This window comes from Salvia miltiorrhiza, chromosome 5 (genome assembly GCF_028751815.1).
Source record: "Salvia miltiorrhiza cultivar Shanhuang (shh) chromosome 5, IMPLAD_Smil_shh, whole genome shotgun sequence".
Classification (NCBI taxonomy): Eukaryota; Viridiplantae; Streptophyta; class Magnoliopsida; order Lamiales; family Lamiaceae; genus Salvia; species Salvia miltiorrhiza.
In genome coordinates, this window is record NC_080391.1 from 2411514 (window position 1) to 2427204 (window position 15691).

The 15691-nt window shown below is 34.3% G+C and overlaps 2 protein-coding genes across 2 annotated transcripts; one reads left to right on the top strand and one right to left on the bottom strand.

Annotated features, from left to right (window-relative positions):
* Nucleotides 1-6063: 6063 nt before the first annotated feature.
* On the top strand, nt 6064-10194 carry LOC130985042 (glycerol-3-phosphate acyltransferase 1). Its single transcript, XM_057907800.1, has 2 exons — nt 6064-6846; nt 9112-10194. Exons 1-2 carry the CDS (start codon nt 6124-6126, stop codon nt 9991-9993), a joined length of 1605 nt encoding a protein of 534 aa, XP_057763783.1. The 5' UTR covers nt 6064-6123; the 3' UTR covers nt 9994-10194.
* Nucleotides 10195-13921: 3727 nt separating this feature from the next.
* LOC130985043 (uncharacterized) lies at nt 13922-15292 on the bottom strand. Its single transcript, XM_057907802.1, has one exon. The coding sequence runs from the start codon at nt 15106-15108 to the stop codon at nt 14239-14241; it is 870 nt and encodes a 289-aa protein (XP_057763785.1). The 5' UTR covers nt 15109-15292; the 3' UTR covers nt 13922-14238.
* Nucleotides 15293-15691: the final 399 nt, after the last annotated feature.

The window sequence follows — 15691 nt, forward strand, 5'->3', positions numbered from 1 at the left end:
AAGAAAATGAAAAAAAAAATATACTCCCTTCATCTCACTTATCTTGGCACATTTGCTTTGTGCACCGAAATTAAGAATAAAGGATTAAAAGTATAAATTAGGTAGGAACCACTTATTTTATGTGTGTAGAGAAGGTAGATATCACATGCTATTTTTGAAAAGTGTCATTATAAATGGAACATATATACTAATTAAAAAAAAATGTGTCAAGATAAGTGAGACGGGAGGAGTAAATATTTCCATTTTTTCTTATCCATTGTATTCCAATAAAAAAATTTATTACTAAAATAAACAAACCCTGACAGTCAAGGTCGATCCAACTTTTTAATGTACTAAAAAAGAAATTGAATGAAATAATATATCAAGCCCTACATAATATGGTTTCACTTTGTGAACGCTTTTAATTTCTGATCTGTTGCATTAATGCTTTATTTTCCATTAATGATCTCATGCATATTTCATTATTCTTATCATGTTCATCGAATCTTTCCAATCTCCTTCTTCCCTCTCTCACTCTCTCACAAGACAAAGAGAGTAGATCGTTATCCACATATGGGGGCTGCAGCCCCCCACAATTTTTTAAAAATAATACTCCCTTCGTCCCGATTTTTAGTATCTATTTGAGAGTAGCACAAATTTTAATAAAGAAATGGAGTGTGTTGTGAGGGGAATAAAGATCTCACCTTTTATGTTAGTGGACGGAAGGAGTAATATAAATCTAAAAAATAAATAATTCCCGGAATTTTATAGCATTTATACATGCGGCATGATTCTCGATTTTATGCAATTCGCAATTTTGAGAAGTCTTACTTAAAATTATCATTATTTGATTTCTCAATTTATTTATCAAATGACTGAATTGACATCTGTTTTACTCATAGCAGTTAGCCACAATATAATAAAAATTGTCAAGAGCGATTTGCGAGATCATATAAAAGATGAGTTAATAACATAACAGTTTAATTGTATACTTTGTGAATGATATTTTATTAATAATTGATAATGAGAAAACTTTGTAACGTTTTGTCAATGACTACATATCGAAATCAATTATTATTGTTTCCTCAAGCATAAACAATATTAGCTCGCCCGTATCTATTCTTAAATTATTGTAATATATTAAAATTATGTATATTGAACTATCATATGTTTTTATTGTAGCATGGACTTAATTCATACAAATCCAGCCTACATCGACAATTCCTGAACTTGTAACTATTCACATATCACACATTAATTTGGAATTGGATCAAAACGGCAAACTCATGGTGGGCCCACCTCAGACTTCGTCTTGCTTCTAGCGCTTTCAATAAATAAATTCTTTGATACTCACATTAGTGATTAAATTTTTAAATCTATTTTTCCTGCAATTAATAAAGATATTACCATTGCCACCCCTACAAGAAAAGGATAGGGTTTTATGTCAAAGTGATAAGGATCTTCGGTATAATTAATGATCAGTAACAACGGTGTACCGTATAATCGAATTGATCTGTATCCAAAATATGTTATTTATAAATTTCGAGTTAGAATATGAGTTCAAATCAAGGTTAAAGTGAGGGTGCAACCCGATTGTACGATACACTCAGTTGTACCCAAGACCACCTCGTCTTTCAATAGTTTAAATTTTGTCTTTTAATAGTTGAAATTTGTAAGACATGTCAATTATATATATAGCTAAGATTCAGCGAGAATGATTAAATATGTCGAGAAATGAGAATGAATTTGGTACCCTAGATATTCTATGACTTATATATATATATTAATTTTTTAAAATTTATCGTGTAAAATAAAAATAACGAATAAGCTAATACAAACTTACGAATAATTGTTGTTTGTAATACACGTACGAATATTCGTTCAAATCTGAATTCAAATCTTGAATTAAAATAGGCAAATAGTGTCCATTAATTGTGTGTTTTGATTTCGAATCTTGATCAATTTTACGAATTATTTTTTACCCATAAAATGCTTCCACACAATAAGACTTTATGATGCATAATTAATAAGTAGCAAACATATGCACTTAATTTTACATATCTTGGGCGGCTATATCCAATGCCTGTGAATTGATTATAACCCATACCCTAATTTGTTAGATTCTACATACCCATATTCCACGTCGGATTTGATTCGTAGATATAAGACTGAAACCTTGAAAAGTTTATGCTTATAGGTTATAATTGATTAAAGTAGGAATTCACAAATTTGGGTACATTGTACATGATCTAAAATATATATATCATCATTGTAGTAATTTATAACAATAGATGAATGAGAGTTCACAATTATATATACTCCTAAAATTAAATTGAGGATCACCATAAGTTCGTGATGCCTACTTCGTCACATGCAGAGAAACACACATGCATGCATATATAATAAAGATAGTAAAGTAATTTGTTATATTATATATATTATATATATATATATATATATACACACACATATACATGCACGATAGATGTGTCATCTTAATGGATGAATACACTAAAGAGTAATTTTCTTATTTTATTTTCCATTTTTTCCGATTGCAATTAATTGCATAACGAATGCAATAACTTTATACGTCAATACAATATTCTCAGTTCTCATTTTAAATTACGATTTCTATATAATCAAACCTAATTTTCTCTCTCTCTCCTTCTCTCAATGAGAGTGTTTACTTTGAAGGATATATTAGTATTGATAGATAAAAATAGTAAGGCTAATCCCTTATAATTTACTTTGTTGGATTGAAACTTTGGGATATCCCAAGGCCCTTGATTATTTTTATCATTTAAACTAGCTAGTTTTGTTTGATTCTTATATATCCCATCAAAAGGGTGGTATTGGAGTAATCCTACTCTTGACGATATATTCAATCATCTATTTTATCAATCGTACAAAGTAAACGCCCTCTATATATATATATATAATGATTGAGTGATACTCTCAATTTTAAGGACTAATGTCTCAATTTTTTCCTCTAAAAAAATGTCTCAAGTTTAATTTGATTTCCATTAATACCTTATAAGTTAAGCATCACGAACCAAGCAAACTAACAAAATTTATTTAGTGCGCATCACTACGTACATGGTTTTTGTGTGATTTACGTACCTCTTTTGTGTGATTTGCAGACAATTACACATGAATATATTAAATTTATCTAATGCACACTTGAGAGTTCAGACAACAACTACGTACATACACTTTTATCACAAAAAACTACTATTTCATTCGTCCTATTGATAATGACTCATTATTTTTGGGCATGATTATTAAGAAGAAGAGTGATTTAAGGGTAAAAATGATATAAACTGGTGAAACCCACAACCTTTTGTGAGAGAAGGTGATTTCCTTTTATGAAATAAGTCATTATAAATGAGAGATTAAAAGAGACAGTGAGCCATTATCAATAGGACATATGAAGTATTATGGATTACATATATATACTTTTATATTTCACAAATACTCATGTGCAATCGGTTTGCACCGTGCAACTGGTTTTCAGAATGACACTACTTCATTCGGGAAATGACACTTGAACATTTCCGAATGACATTACTTCAACATACAAATGACACTTGAAGATCTTCAAGTGTCATTTGTATGTTAAAGTAGTATCATTCAGAAACATGTTGTATGGGAGAGTGCCTCTTTATATTTACAGTCTCATTCGTATATAATATATATTCACCAAAAAACTCAACACTCAAAACCATTTGTGAGATCCTAAAATACCCTTTGTGGGACTCATTATCAATGCAAAACACATCATGTCAATATTTTATTAAAATTTATATATAAATAATCTCTAATTGCCTTTCTTTTTCATATAAATTTTAACCCATAACGTGTGTGTTTATATATATAATATATTGCACATTTTCACAAGAGTAAAGAAATAAAAAGTGACTTAACGCGTTGTTGGACTATTCAAAGCTAGAGAGATGCATGCAAATCGTATGCAGACATTATGAGAATTACACATCCACATAGAATGATTGTACATTCACCAAACTCATTGACAACTATTGCATGATCTATTTTCTTAACTCAACCGTTTGCAAAGATTTTTTCAAACCGGAAAGACTTATCCAATTATTCCAATTTTGGCATCCACTCTTCTAAGTAATAGGCTATATAGGTAAATAACCAAAAAAAAAAATGTAAACTAAAATCTTCAAATTCTTGGTGAAATGCAGTTGGCATTGCATCTACACCCCTATTAACGATTTTTTTTTCTTCCCACAATTGAAGCGTGCCATCAAGAATAGTTCCACCCAAGAGAGAGATAAACCAACATCGATTGAGATCTTCTGTCCCACAACTTATTTTATTATATCGTGTCATATTTTTAATTTCGCTATTTTATAAAATAAAAAATATTAGTATTATAAAATTATAATTAATATTTATCACTAAAAATTAAAATTTAAAAAATTATACACCTTGACTTTAGATTAATATCTTCAAATTATATTAAAACATAACAAATTAAAATTAAAGAAAAAATAATTACAAATTATGGAAAGATGATCTCATGTGAACCTACACAAGATATATGATGACTTGCGGAGAAGAAATACTAGATGTAACATAAAGATATAGTGACATATTCGAATCAAAAATAACATACTATAAATTTTACTTATATGATCATCAATTAATATATCATATATATCCAGTTCCATTTATTGCATCTAAGATTTAGTAAAAAGAAAAATTATTAATACAAGCCCTTTAATTTTAAACAAGAAGAAGTCAACGGCTACTGATGGGCGGCAACTGCAATTAACTACATAGTAACTCTTGTGTCTGAACAAAATAAATCAAACTTATTGGTTCAGCTAGGAGGTCAAAATTCGAACATCAATTAAATCCCTCGATTGGAACACATTGATTGCCTTGTCCGAACTTATCTAAAGTTTAATGAACAAACGAAGATGAAGAGGAACACGCACACGAACATGAAGAGAAGGTCTCCTAGGGCTAGCTAGGTACACAATTCGATACGTAGAAAACCCATAAATTAAATAGGGTAATTGTATATAAATTATTGAACTTTTAGATAATTCGTATTCTACACACAAATTATAAAATCTGTATTAAAATCACTTAACTATTAATTTCTTCTCATTTTACTATCTCGCTTCTTTTTCGGGTAAACTTAGTACTGAAGTGTTCATCTGAAATCTGAGAATTAAAGGATTTTTTTAGGACAATAACTTAGACGGATTTAAAAAATAGGACAATAACTTAGACGGATTTAAAAAATAGGACAATAAGTAATGCATCCGCATGACAATTCTCGATATATTTTAAGAGTTTCGAGCTTACTCAGAACTAAAATAGGCAGAAAATTAAATTTTCGGGCTTGCAAAAGTAAGACACTTATTAAAAATGTGTCGAGAATTATCCCGCGGGTTCATTACTTATTAATTAGTGTCTTACTTTGCAAGTCCAAAAATTTTTATCCTAATTATGAAGTCCAATTTAAATTGATGTCCGAAAAAATCCTCCAACTTGAAATACTATATATCCAAATCCGTCAACTAACTAAAACGACGTCGATTTGCAAAGCTAGCAAAATGGGCTAGATAGCATTATTTCAAACAACTACTTCAACATTACGCTTTAATTACTGCAAAAACTGACGAGATGCCAAAATGAGAACAAAAAAAAATTAAGAATTAAATAATTTCAATACGAATTTTAAAACTAATCAGCGTGTAAAATCAGAACTGTGCTGTTCGAAAGTTCCAAAAATTTATATGAAATCAAGTTAATCAACCTAATTAAATATATATTTCGAATTTTCAAATATAATACGATGGAGGTGAACAACATATGACCTACCCAATATTGCTCACCTAGGAAAAGAAAATAAAGTAAACTTCGTTAAGAGGGAAAGAACCGAAAATTGTATGATCTGTAATTAATGCCACCGGTGTGGCTAACCAAATGTGCATGGTCAACCTCCCCCCCCCCCCCACCCCACCCCACCCCACCCCACCCCACCCCCATCCCTCTTCAGACCACCTTAATTACCACTATAAATTCTTGCATCTGTCTGTGTTCCTCTTCACTTCTGTTATCACTACCACAAGGTACAACCCTCTAAAGCACAAACAGAAAAAAATGACAGTTTCCATGAGAACCATGGAGTTCCCCATGGTACTACTCAAGCTAGCCGACTGGTTCCTCTACCATTTCCTCGCCAACTCATGCTACAAAGCCGCCATGAAGCTCAAGAAATCCGCCCCCCTCCGCCCCCCGCCGCCGCACCCCAGCCTCTCCAAATTCAGCGGCGGCGGCCGGGCGTCGCAGACGCTCGTCTGCGACATCCACCGCTGCCTCCTGCGGTCGCCCTCCTTCTTCCCCTACTTCATGCTCGTCGCCTTCGAGGGCGGCGGCCCCCTCCGCGCCCTCCTCCTCCTCCTCTCGTGCCCGCTCCTCCTCCTCCTCGACTACGAGGCGAAGATGCGCGCCATGATCTTCATCACATTCTGCGGCATGAGGCGGCGCGGCGTCGAGAGCGTTTCCAGAGCCGTGCTGCCCAAGTTCTACCTCGAGAACCTCAACCTCCACGCCGTCGAGGCGCTGGATTCCGCCGGATCTAGGGCCGTCTTCACCGCCGTGCCCAGGGTCATGGTGGAGCACTTCCTGAAGGAGTATCTCGCCGTCGATTCGGTCGTCGGGACCGAGCTCCGCTGCGCCGGAGAATTCTTCACCGGCTTGGTTTCTCCCGCCGGCTTGGTCGTGAAGCACAGGGCCGTGAAGGAGATGTTCGGCGACAAGAGGCCCGATGTCGGCATCGGAGCCTCCACGCTTCATGATCATTTGATGATCTCTCTATGCAAGGTATGTGTAAATCTCTCGCTCGTTTATTACTCGGTTTTGGTACATTTGCATTTATAAATCTGTTTTCGGCACATAGAAGTGAAGTAATTTCTGTTTCGAGATAGCATCTGTGATTCTTGCAAAGTAGACAGTTTAATTTCTCTTCATATTGTCCTGTCATCAATATTAGTATATACTCATTAGGCTCTCTCCATTTCTTAGATTCATTTCATTTGCTATTTACTATGAAAATCTTGCAAAGTTGACACCCTTTTTCATTCTATTTGCTAAATTTACCAAGAAAATCTTGCTAAGTTAACAGTTTTTGTGCATACATTAGCAGAGTCAGGGGATTTTTTAGGACAATAACTTATGTTGATTTGGAAATTAGGACAAAAACTTTTGGATTTGTAAAAAATAGGACACTAATTTTTTTTAGAGTAAAAATAGGACACTAATTAATAAGCGTCGTAAACATAGGACATTTCTCGGCTGATAATTGGCCGAAAAATGTCCTGTTGATGCAACACTTATTAATTAGTGTCCTATTTTACTCTTAAAAAAAATTAATGTCCTATTTTTACAAGTCCGAAAGTTATTGTTCTAATTTCCAAATCAATCTAAGTTACTGTCCTAAAAAACCCTCGAACTCTACGTTAGCATACTTATTAGTTCCATGTGTGTATGTGTGTGTGTTAGATTCATTTGTTAGATTCATGTGTGTATGTATGCTATCACAGATGCTGAAATTACATTTATAAATCTGGTCGGGTTTGAACCCTAATGATATGAATCATGTGATGTTTGTTCTTTTTGATTATATAATACAGGCACGAATTTTAATAAAAAATTGTTTAAAATATTGATAATAAGATTGTATTTTTAAGTTGATTGTAGTGAATAAATACTCTCTCCCATTCTTTTTATTTGTCGTTTTCAGCTGAAGCACACAAATTAACAAAATTTGTTTTTGCCAACACTTACCTCGATTACCTAAATAAAGAGTAATGCTCAATTACCTAAATAAAGAGTAATGATAGTTGACTCTTTGAATGACACTCTAAAAAGAAAAGAGTAATGCTAAACAGCCACATTGTGGTTACCCACAATTTACCTAAATAAAAAATAATTTAATTTATTTAATTTGTTTTTTAAAATAAAAATAAGATTTAGTTATTTTATTATATTCTCTACTTTGTAATTATTTATTTATAATTTTTTGGTAACTTTTTTATTTTTATTAAAAAATAAATTAAAAATAAAAAATGCAAAAAAAAGTACAATGTAGAGAATATAGTAAAATAACTAAATCCTATATTTATTTTAAAAAATAAATTAAATAAATCAAGATTTTCCTTATAATACTAGTGTGTGGGTGATCACAATGTGGCTGCATATATAGATTTATTGAAAAAGAAATGGTGTATGCATGTATCATATTCATGGGGAAATAAAAGGATTTTAATACGCATAAATGTCAATTAATGATAGCTGACTCTTTGAATGACACTCTAAAAAGAAATGTGGAAATAAAAGGATTTTAATACGCATAAATGTCAATTATATAGTTAACTCTTTGAATGACACTCTAAAAAGAAATGGTGTATGCATGTATCATATTCATGGGGGAATAAAAGGATTTTAATACGCATAAATGTCAATTAATGATAGTTGACTCTTTGAATGACACTCTAAAAAGAAATGTATGAAATAAAAGGATTTTAATACGCATAAATGTCAATTATTGATAGTTAACTCTTTGAATGACACTCTAAAAAGAAATGGTGTATGCATGTATCATATTCATGGGGAAATAAAAGGATTTTAATATGCATAAATGTGTGAGTTAAATGAGGGTAATATTGGTAATCAAAACCAAAACGACACACACACATATATATATATATATATATTAGATAATATCACAAACCGACATTTAATAAAAATAGGAGGGAGTATAAGGTGTAAGAGTAAAATGGGTATAGTGTTCAAAAATAAAATTGTATAAATTTGAGAGACATATTAAATATAAAAGATATGCATAAATATAAAGATGGAGAAAGTATGAGAGATAATCGAGAATTAAATCCTAGACCTGCCACATTCCGACGAAGGTTTCAAAATCAATTAACTTTCATTAATAAAATCAAATTAATGAAAGTACAATAATGCTTCTACCTTAGATATTCTCAAATAAGGAATCTTGGTTTTGTTTTTATATAATATAAAAAATAATCAAGAGAATGAACCCTAAACCTCGTTGTTTATATGCTCTAATTTGAATAGGAATCATATGTTATAACAAGAGAAGACAACGCCAAAAGCAGCGCAATAATGCCAAGAAGCCGATACCCAAAGCCCCTAGTCTTCCACGACGGCCGGCTGGCTTTCCTTCCGACGCCGGCAGCGTCGCTCGCGATGTTCTCGTGGCTCCCCGTCGGTATCCTCCTCGCCGTCTTCCGCCTCTTCATCGGCATCTGCCTCCCCTACAACCTCTCCATCCTCCTCGGCACCGCCACCGGCATCGACCTCCGCGTCTCCGGCGGCGCGCCGCCCCCGTCCGCCGACGGCAGGGGCGTCCTCTACGTGTGCAGCCACCGCACCCTCCTCGACCCGGTCTTCCTCAGCACCGCCCTCCGCAAGCCCCTCACCGCCGTCACCTACAGCCTGAGCAAGATGTCGGAGATCATGGCGCCGATCCGCACGGTGCGGCTGACGCGCGACCGGGGGCGCGACGGCGCGACGATGCAGCGGCTGCTGGCGGAGGGCGACCTGGTGGTGTGCCCGGAGGGGACGACGTGCCGGGAGCCGTACCTGCTCCGGTTCAGCTCGCTGTTCGCGGAGCTCGCCGACGAGATCGTGCCGGTGGCGGTGGACACGGAGGTGGGGATGTTCTACGGCACGACGGCGGGCGGGATGAAGTGGCTGGACCCGATCTTCTTCCTCATGAATCCGAGGCCGGTGTACGCCGTGAGGATTCTGGAGAAGGTGCCGAGGCGGCTGACGTGCGGCGGCGGGAAGACGAGCCACGAGGTGGCGAATTATATACAGAGGGAGTTGGGGGCGGCGCTAGGGTTTGAATGCACGAATTTGACGAGGAGGGATAAGTATTTGATGCTGGCTGGAAACGATGGGGTGGTGAAGGAGAAGAAGACCAAGAATTCATAGATATTGTAATCATTCTTTTTTTTTTTTTTTGGTTGGGGTAAGAGATTAATGATTTTTTAATGTGAAAATAGATTAATGGTTGCTAGTTTTTATGAGTATAGTCTTCTTAATATTTTGATTGGCGCCAACTTTTGAGTGTGAAATGTATTCGAAATATCTAAATGGAAATATATATATAAATATAAATACGATGTTGTTTCATGTTTGTGCATCTTGATGGCAACATTTTTCAGCTAAGCTTGTTGAGCAAATTAACATAAAAAAAAACTAAAATAAAAAATATTATTATGGTTATAAGAGTAACTCGACTCGTGGAAGTTTTCTAGTTTTTTTTCGAATATATATATTGTAGAGGCGCATTAATCGCAGGTCAACCTCGGCTCGAACATAAATTTGAATCAAGGTTTAGCTAGATTGAATCTGAGTCATCCACCGACTCGCTAAATTATAGGTTAAATCTGAATTAGGTTCGAGTTGAATTTCGATCAAAATTTGAGTTAGGTCGGAATGAATGACCCAACCCGTGCTCGTAATAGGACCTAATAAATGGGAGCTTTTAATTGTCTTATACTCCATATGTTATAGATTGAAATTTAGTAAGTTAAAAGAAGGGTTATATTTTAAAAAATCATATGTATCCTAAATTTTATACATTTTAATTATAATATACGAATATTTAAAATTTATTAAATCTATCCTAATCTTTGCCATTAGTGTCAATTTTATTATCTAATCTCTTTTTCGACGACTGAATTATGATGCCATTTAAATTTTGAGTCGTCGTGCTTCTTTTTTAAAAGGAAAGTAGTCGTCGAGTTTTTTCAGTCATACCTATGTACTATGAATAATGAAGTAAGATAAATTTGAAATACTAATTAATTAATAAATGGTATTTAAAACTAGTGCTCGGGTTTTAATGTGGATGTAGAAAGTGGGCATAATTTTCAAGATGATAAAATATTAAACAAAAGATTAAGGAATTAATGGCAGCAATAGAAATGGAAAAAGTCAAAAGAAGAAAATATTGGGGTGAACGGGCAGCCAATGAGAGGGGTTGTGTGTATATTTACTTATACATATCAAGTTAGGTACAAAAATATGGGCAAACACTCGTCAAAACCATGTTCATATAACTCTTTCTGAAAAAAGTGCTAGATCATTTATTACCCTCTATCAATTATTCACATTTTTAATACTATACTATATCGACTTGTTTTTTATATTTTATATTTTATTAAATATTATAAATATGTCTAGAGCGTATTTATTAATTATACATTTGAAAAACATAAAAATTAATTACGTCAGATCGAGGGGCATCGTCCAGCATTTCACTTCGTTTTGCCATCTCGGACGAGGCAAGACTAGTAAGAAGATTCTCAAGGCATTATGGACAGGTATTATTTGGCTCTTGTGGAAAAAAAGGAATGAGAGTAGATTTCATGGAAAAGCTTGGGATGTTAAAAGAATGATGTCGGAGGTGAAAGGAAGGTTGTGGAGTTGGATTAAAACTTTTAATATTTCTGATGTTGACGTTAATTTTGATGTTTGGTGCTCCGGTGATTTTCCGCTTTCGTCTTGTATTAAGTTCTAGGTACCATGGTACCGGTGAAGTGGTTAATAATAAAATTTCTTTTCTGATAAAAAAAATTACGTGAGATCGGTCTCGTGTATAAGACGGGTCTGAGTAAGGGCAGTGCGCGGATCGAGTAGAGGTATTGCGTGAGTCAGGTCTGAGTAAGTAAAATTACATTTTATCGTAAATAGACATGATAATTGTTCAAAAAAAGTAAAATTATTCATATTTTTCAATCAATCTGTGACCCGTGACCCGCACTCAACCCTGCCTCGACTTGTACTTAGCCCCTACCCGATTCGCACCCTGCTCTTACTCAGACCGGTCCTATCCAAGACCTAGCTACTTTTGAGAAAAAAAGATCAAACTCAAATGGATAATACGACCATTAATTTATTAACAATATATATATATATATATATATATATATATATATATATATATATATATATTATAAAGTGAAAATCACTAATTACATTATCAGCCTCTTTCATGATCCTATCTCAAATTCTCAATCCACCCTTAATTTATCGATCAATTGAATAGAATAAGAAAATTAAAATCTTATGCTACATACAAATATAAAATGCAGGAGTTGGAAAACATCTGGTGAAAACTGTGTTTTGCCACAGCATATGCAGCGAGCAACTGCAATCATTACTAGCTGTTGCAGTTAATGTTTAATTAATAAACAATTCATTCATTTATTCAAATGCCATATAATGCAGCTAGCAGTGCTTGACTCTCTTATTAATTTCTACTATCTGATGCTATTAATTGCTAGCTGTAATTAATTTGCTGCACCACAAATAATTTTTTTATTCAATACTCCTCCAAACCATTCAACTTTACTCTGAATAAGTTCACTTATTTTAAGTTGGGGGAATAAACTCATTTGCTAAGCTACATATAACTATACACATTAGCATTAAAGGTCCAACTATTTACTGCTGTTCAAATAAATTTTACATTTATTTGATAATATCCAATAGTAAAAAAAAAACTTTTATTTAAATTTGACATTTACTCTGACCAACCATTTAATTTGGTTCACATGATATTTGGTAAGCTTATTGATGCAGGAGTTTTATAAGCTAATTTAAGTCTTATAAGTTGTTTTTGGAATTTAAATTTCTCTTAAAGCTTATTTTAGAAGTATTGGAGTGACCATTAATTGAGCATATTTGGTTGTTTCTTCATAATAAATGAAGAAACATCTCTTCATCTCTTTTACAATTAATCCTTGCATTTATAGCCACGATATATGCTTGTCCTTATATATATAAAAGTTAGATATTGATAAATATTATAGTAAGAATATTATTTTCATTCTAAAAGACATTCACAATTTATCTAATATTTTTCTTATCATTGCAAATAAAATTTATATAATATGTTCTTACTACTTTTAATATACTAATGATTAATAATGTTCTTACTACTTTTAATAATGTTTCTTACTAATGATTAATATGTACTCCCTCCGTCCGCCAAAAGTGGACCACTTTTACTATATTGGGCGTCCGCAAAGAGTGTACCACTTTCCTTTTATAGAAATGATCCCACCACCCACTTTAATCTTTTATCCTTACAAACACTCTTTATTTACAAAAAAACCACCCCAAATTCAATTTCAACCACACATCTCATAAAGTGATGGGACCCTTTCTCCACTACATCAAAATCATTACCAATTTTATTAAATCTCGTGCCTAGCCAAAGTGGTCCACTTTTGGCGGACGGAGGGAGTATATATCAAATTAAGATGAACACACAATTATAAATTTGAAGTTATATTATATATGTGTGATTTTTTTCTATATATATAGTTATATGTAATAACAATATTATAATGGTTAAAAAAATATTAATATTTTTTTCGTCATTTTGTTACATAATAACTTATTCAATTATAAGTTTGTTAATGTCTTTAGAGGAATTTTTTTTGTTAATGTTTATTATTTCCTTTTCTAAATTTTACTAATAAATGTTACTCATTAAATATATTAAAGATATAATAGATTTATTTTCTATAATGAATACAATTTTAACTATAATACATGTATAATTATAAATATTTGCATTGTGTTTATAATTTTCTTACATTTATAAGATGTTACTATTCTAAGCTCTCTACGATTAATGAAATTACTACAATATTTCATACTCTGTATATTTTTTTTTTTCAAAAAATATTAACTTTATTTCTTATAATTAACATTTGATGTAATTCTATTTCTTTATATCTAGTTAACATTTCTTATGATGCCATTATTTGTCTTATGATATAATTCAATGTTGTTTCTCTTTGTTATCAATTCTTAAATTGTTAATAATTTATTTATTTAATCATACAAGAATACAATATGTTATTTTATTAGATTAATAATAAATTTATTACACAATTAAATCGGAAATGTTGATACCGATACGCATACTCCCGTGCATCTTGGGGAGTCAAACTTACAGATCAAAAATACATAATTCAACATCAAATCTTAACCATCGATCTTATCTACACCTTCCAATAATTTCCCACATTTTTTTTCGGGTGCATTACGCCAGCTGTAGACGATCACGACAAATGTACATGTGGAATTGTGGATAACCACCTCGAGGCACTGCTTACCTCAAAAAAAAGAATAAAATAAAACATATATTCTGTGGTACTACACGCTGGAAGACTTGTACCTCAACGACTCGGAAGCCGCACACAATTTGTCAACCGGCAAGCCCAACGCGCCGCCCAACTTCTCGTCGCTCCACCCATCCTTCATGGCTCGGTTCAATCTCCCGATGAATCCGGGACGGCGGCGCTCGCCTCGCCGCAACAATTCCGCCACCGATCTAGCGTTGCTCGAGTCGTCCCAGCACACGGCGGCGGCGGCGGCGGGTGGCTCGAGCACCTCCGGCGCCGCCGCGTCATCACAAATTTCGACCAGATATTCCACAATGCCGTCCACCACATTCCTCGGCGCGTCGCCTGCACCGTCCCATAACCAAACACGCGCCACGCCGCGCCTTATCGCGAGAGCCATTTCGCGGTCAAAATTCGCACCTTCCAAAACCCTTGAGCTCACGCTGAGCACGAATCGATCTCGATCGCCGCTGCTATCCGTTTCGACGGCGACGTCGCCGGTCAGATCGCGATCGACTAATCTGATAACGACGCTCTTAATTACCTTTTTGGTGGAATGATTTTTTTCACCGTCGGAATCCGGGAAGAGGAACCTCTCGATGATGCTACTCGCCTTGATCGCCGCGCGCGTGGCTTCGTCGTTGGATGCGTAGAAGACTTTGAATCTGGTTGCGAGGAATGTGTTGGTGGATTCGTTGATTACAGTTATGGCGTAGCCTTTGGAGGCTTCGTGGTTTGCCCATACAGAGACGACGCCGATAAACGCCACCAAAAATAGTCGGAAAACGATGCCGGAATTCGATGAGATGAGCTTGAGGTCGCCGTCGTCGAGCGGCGCTGGGGATTCGGCGGCGGCGGAGGGGGGTAAAAGTAGATGGAGGAGGTGGCGGCTCTCCGCCATGAGTGGGTGGAATTAGGGAGCAAGAGATGGGAAGAAATGGGCAATTAGTGTCGCAATCGAAAACCAATATATTTGTATATAAGATTTGGAAAATTGCATGTGACACGTTATAATTGTGTCAATGGATTATCCACTTGTGATTGGCTGTCGTTGGGTTTAATTATTGATTAAAATATATTGGGATTCAATATTTGGAATGTGTTGACTAAATTATAAGATAAATGTTTTATCTGACTGGACTAATTATGAAATCGATCGATGCACGAGGTATAATATTATGAATAATATAATTTTCCGTGAATAGGGGAATCTACCCACTCTTATAATCTATCTTACAAAACTACACACACTACCCAAAAGCAAAAAGTGATGGTGATAGGCATGATAGGCATGCTTGGTTTTTTGTAAAAGTTCTTACACAAGTACAATTGTGTAAGAAAATGTGTAAGATAGGTAGTTAAAAATGCACAAAATTTAATAAAACAGTAATACGAGGGCTGAAAAATTCCAATTTAAACATATATGTAATAACAAAACATTTCTGAACCTAATGGGTCAACTAGCCGCCAGTAAACCCTAGCCG

Bases quoted from the DNA above. Each gene is read 5' to 3' on its own strand.
- LOC130985042 (XM_057907800.1), top strand. From the start codon at position 6,124: ATGACAGTTTCCATGAGAACCATGGAGTTCCCCATGGTACTACTCAAG. The intron at 6,847-9,111 runs GTATGTGTAAAT...TAATTTGAATAG, and splicing joins TGATGATCTCTCTATGCAAG to GAATCATATGTTATAACAAG.
- LOC130985043 (XM_057907802.1), bottom strand. From the start codon at position 15,108: ATGGCGGAGAGCCGCCACCTCCTCCATCTACTTTTACCCCCCTCCGCC.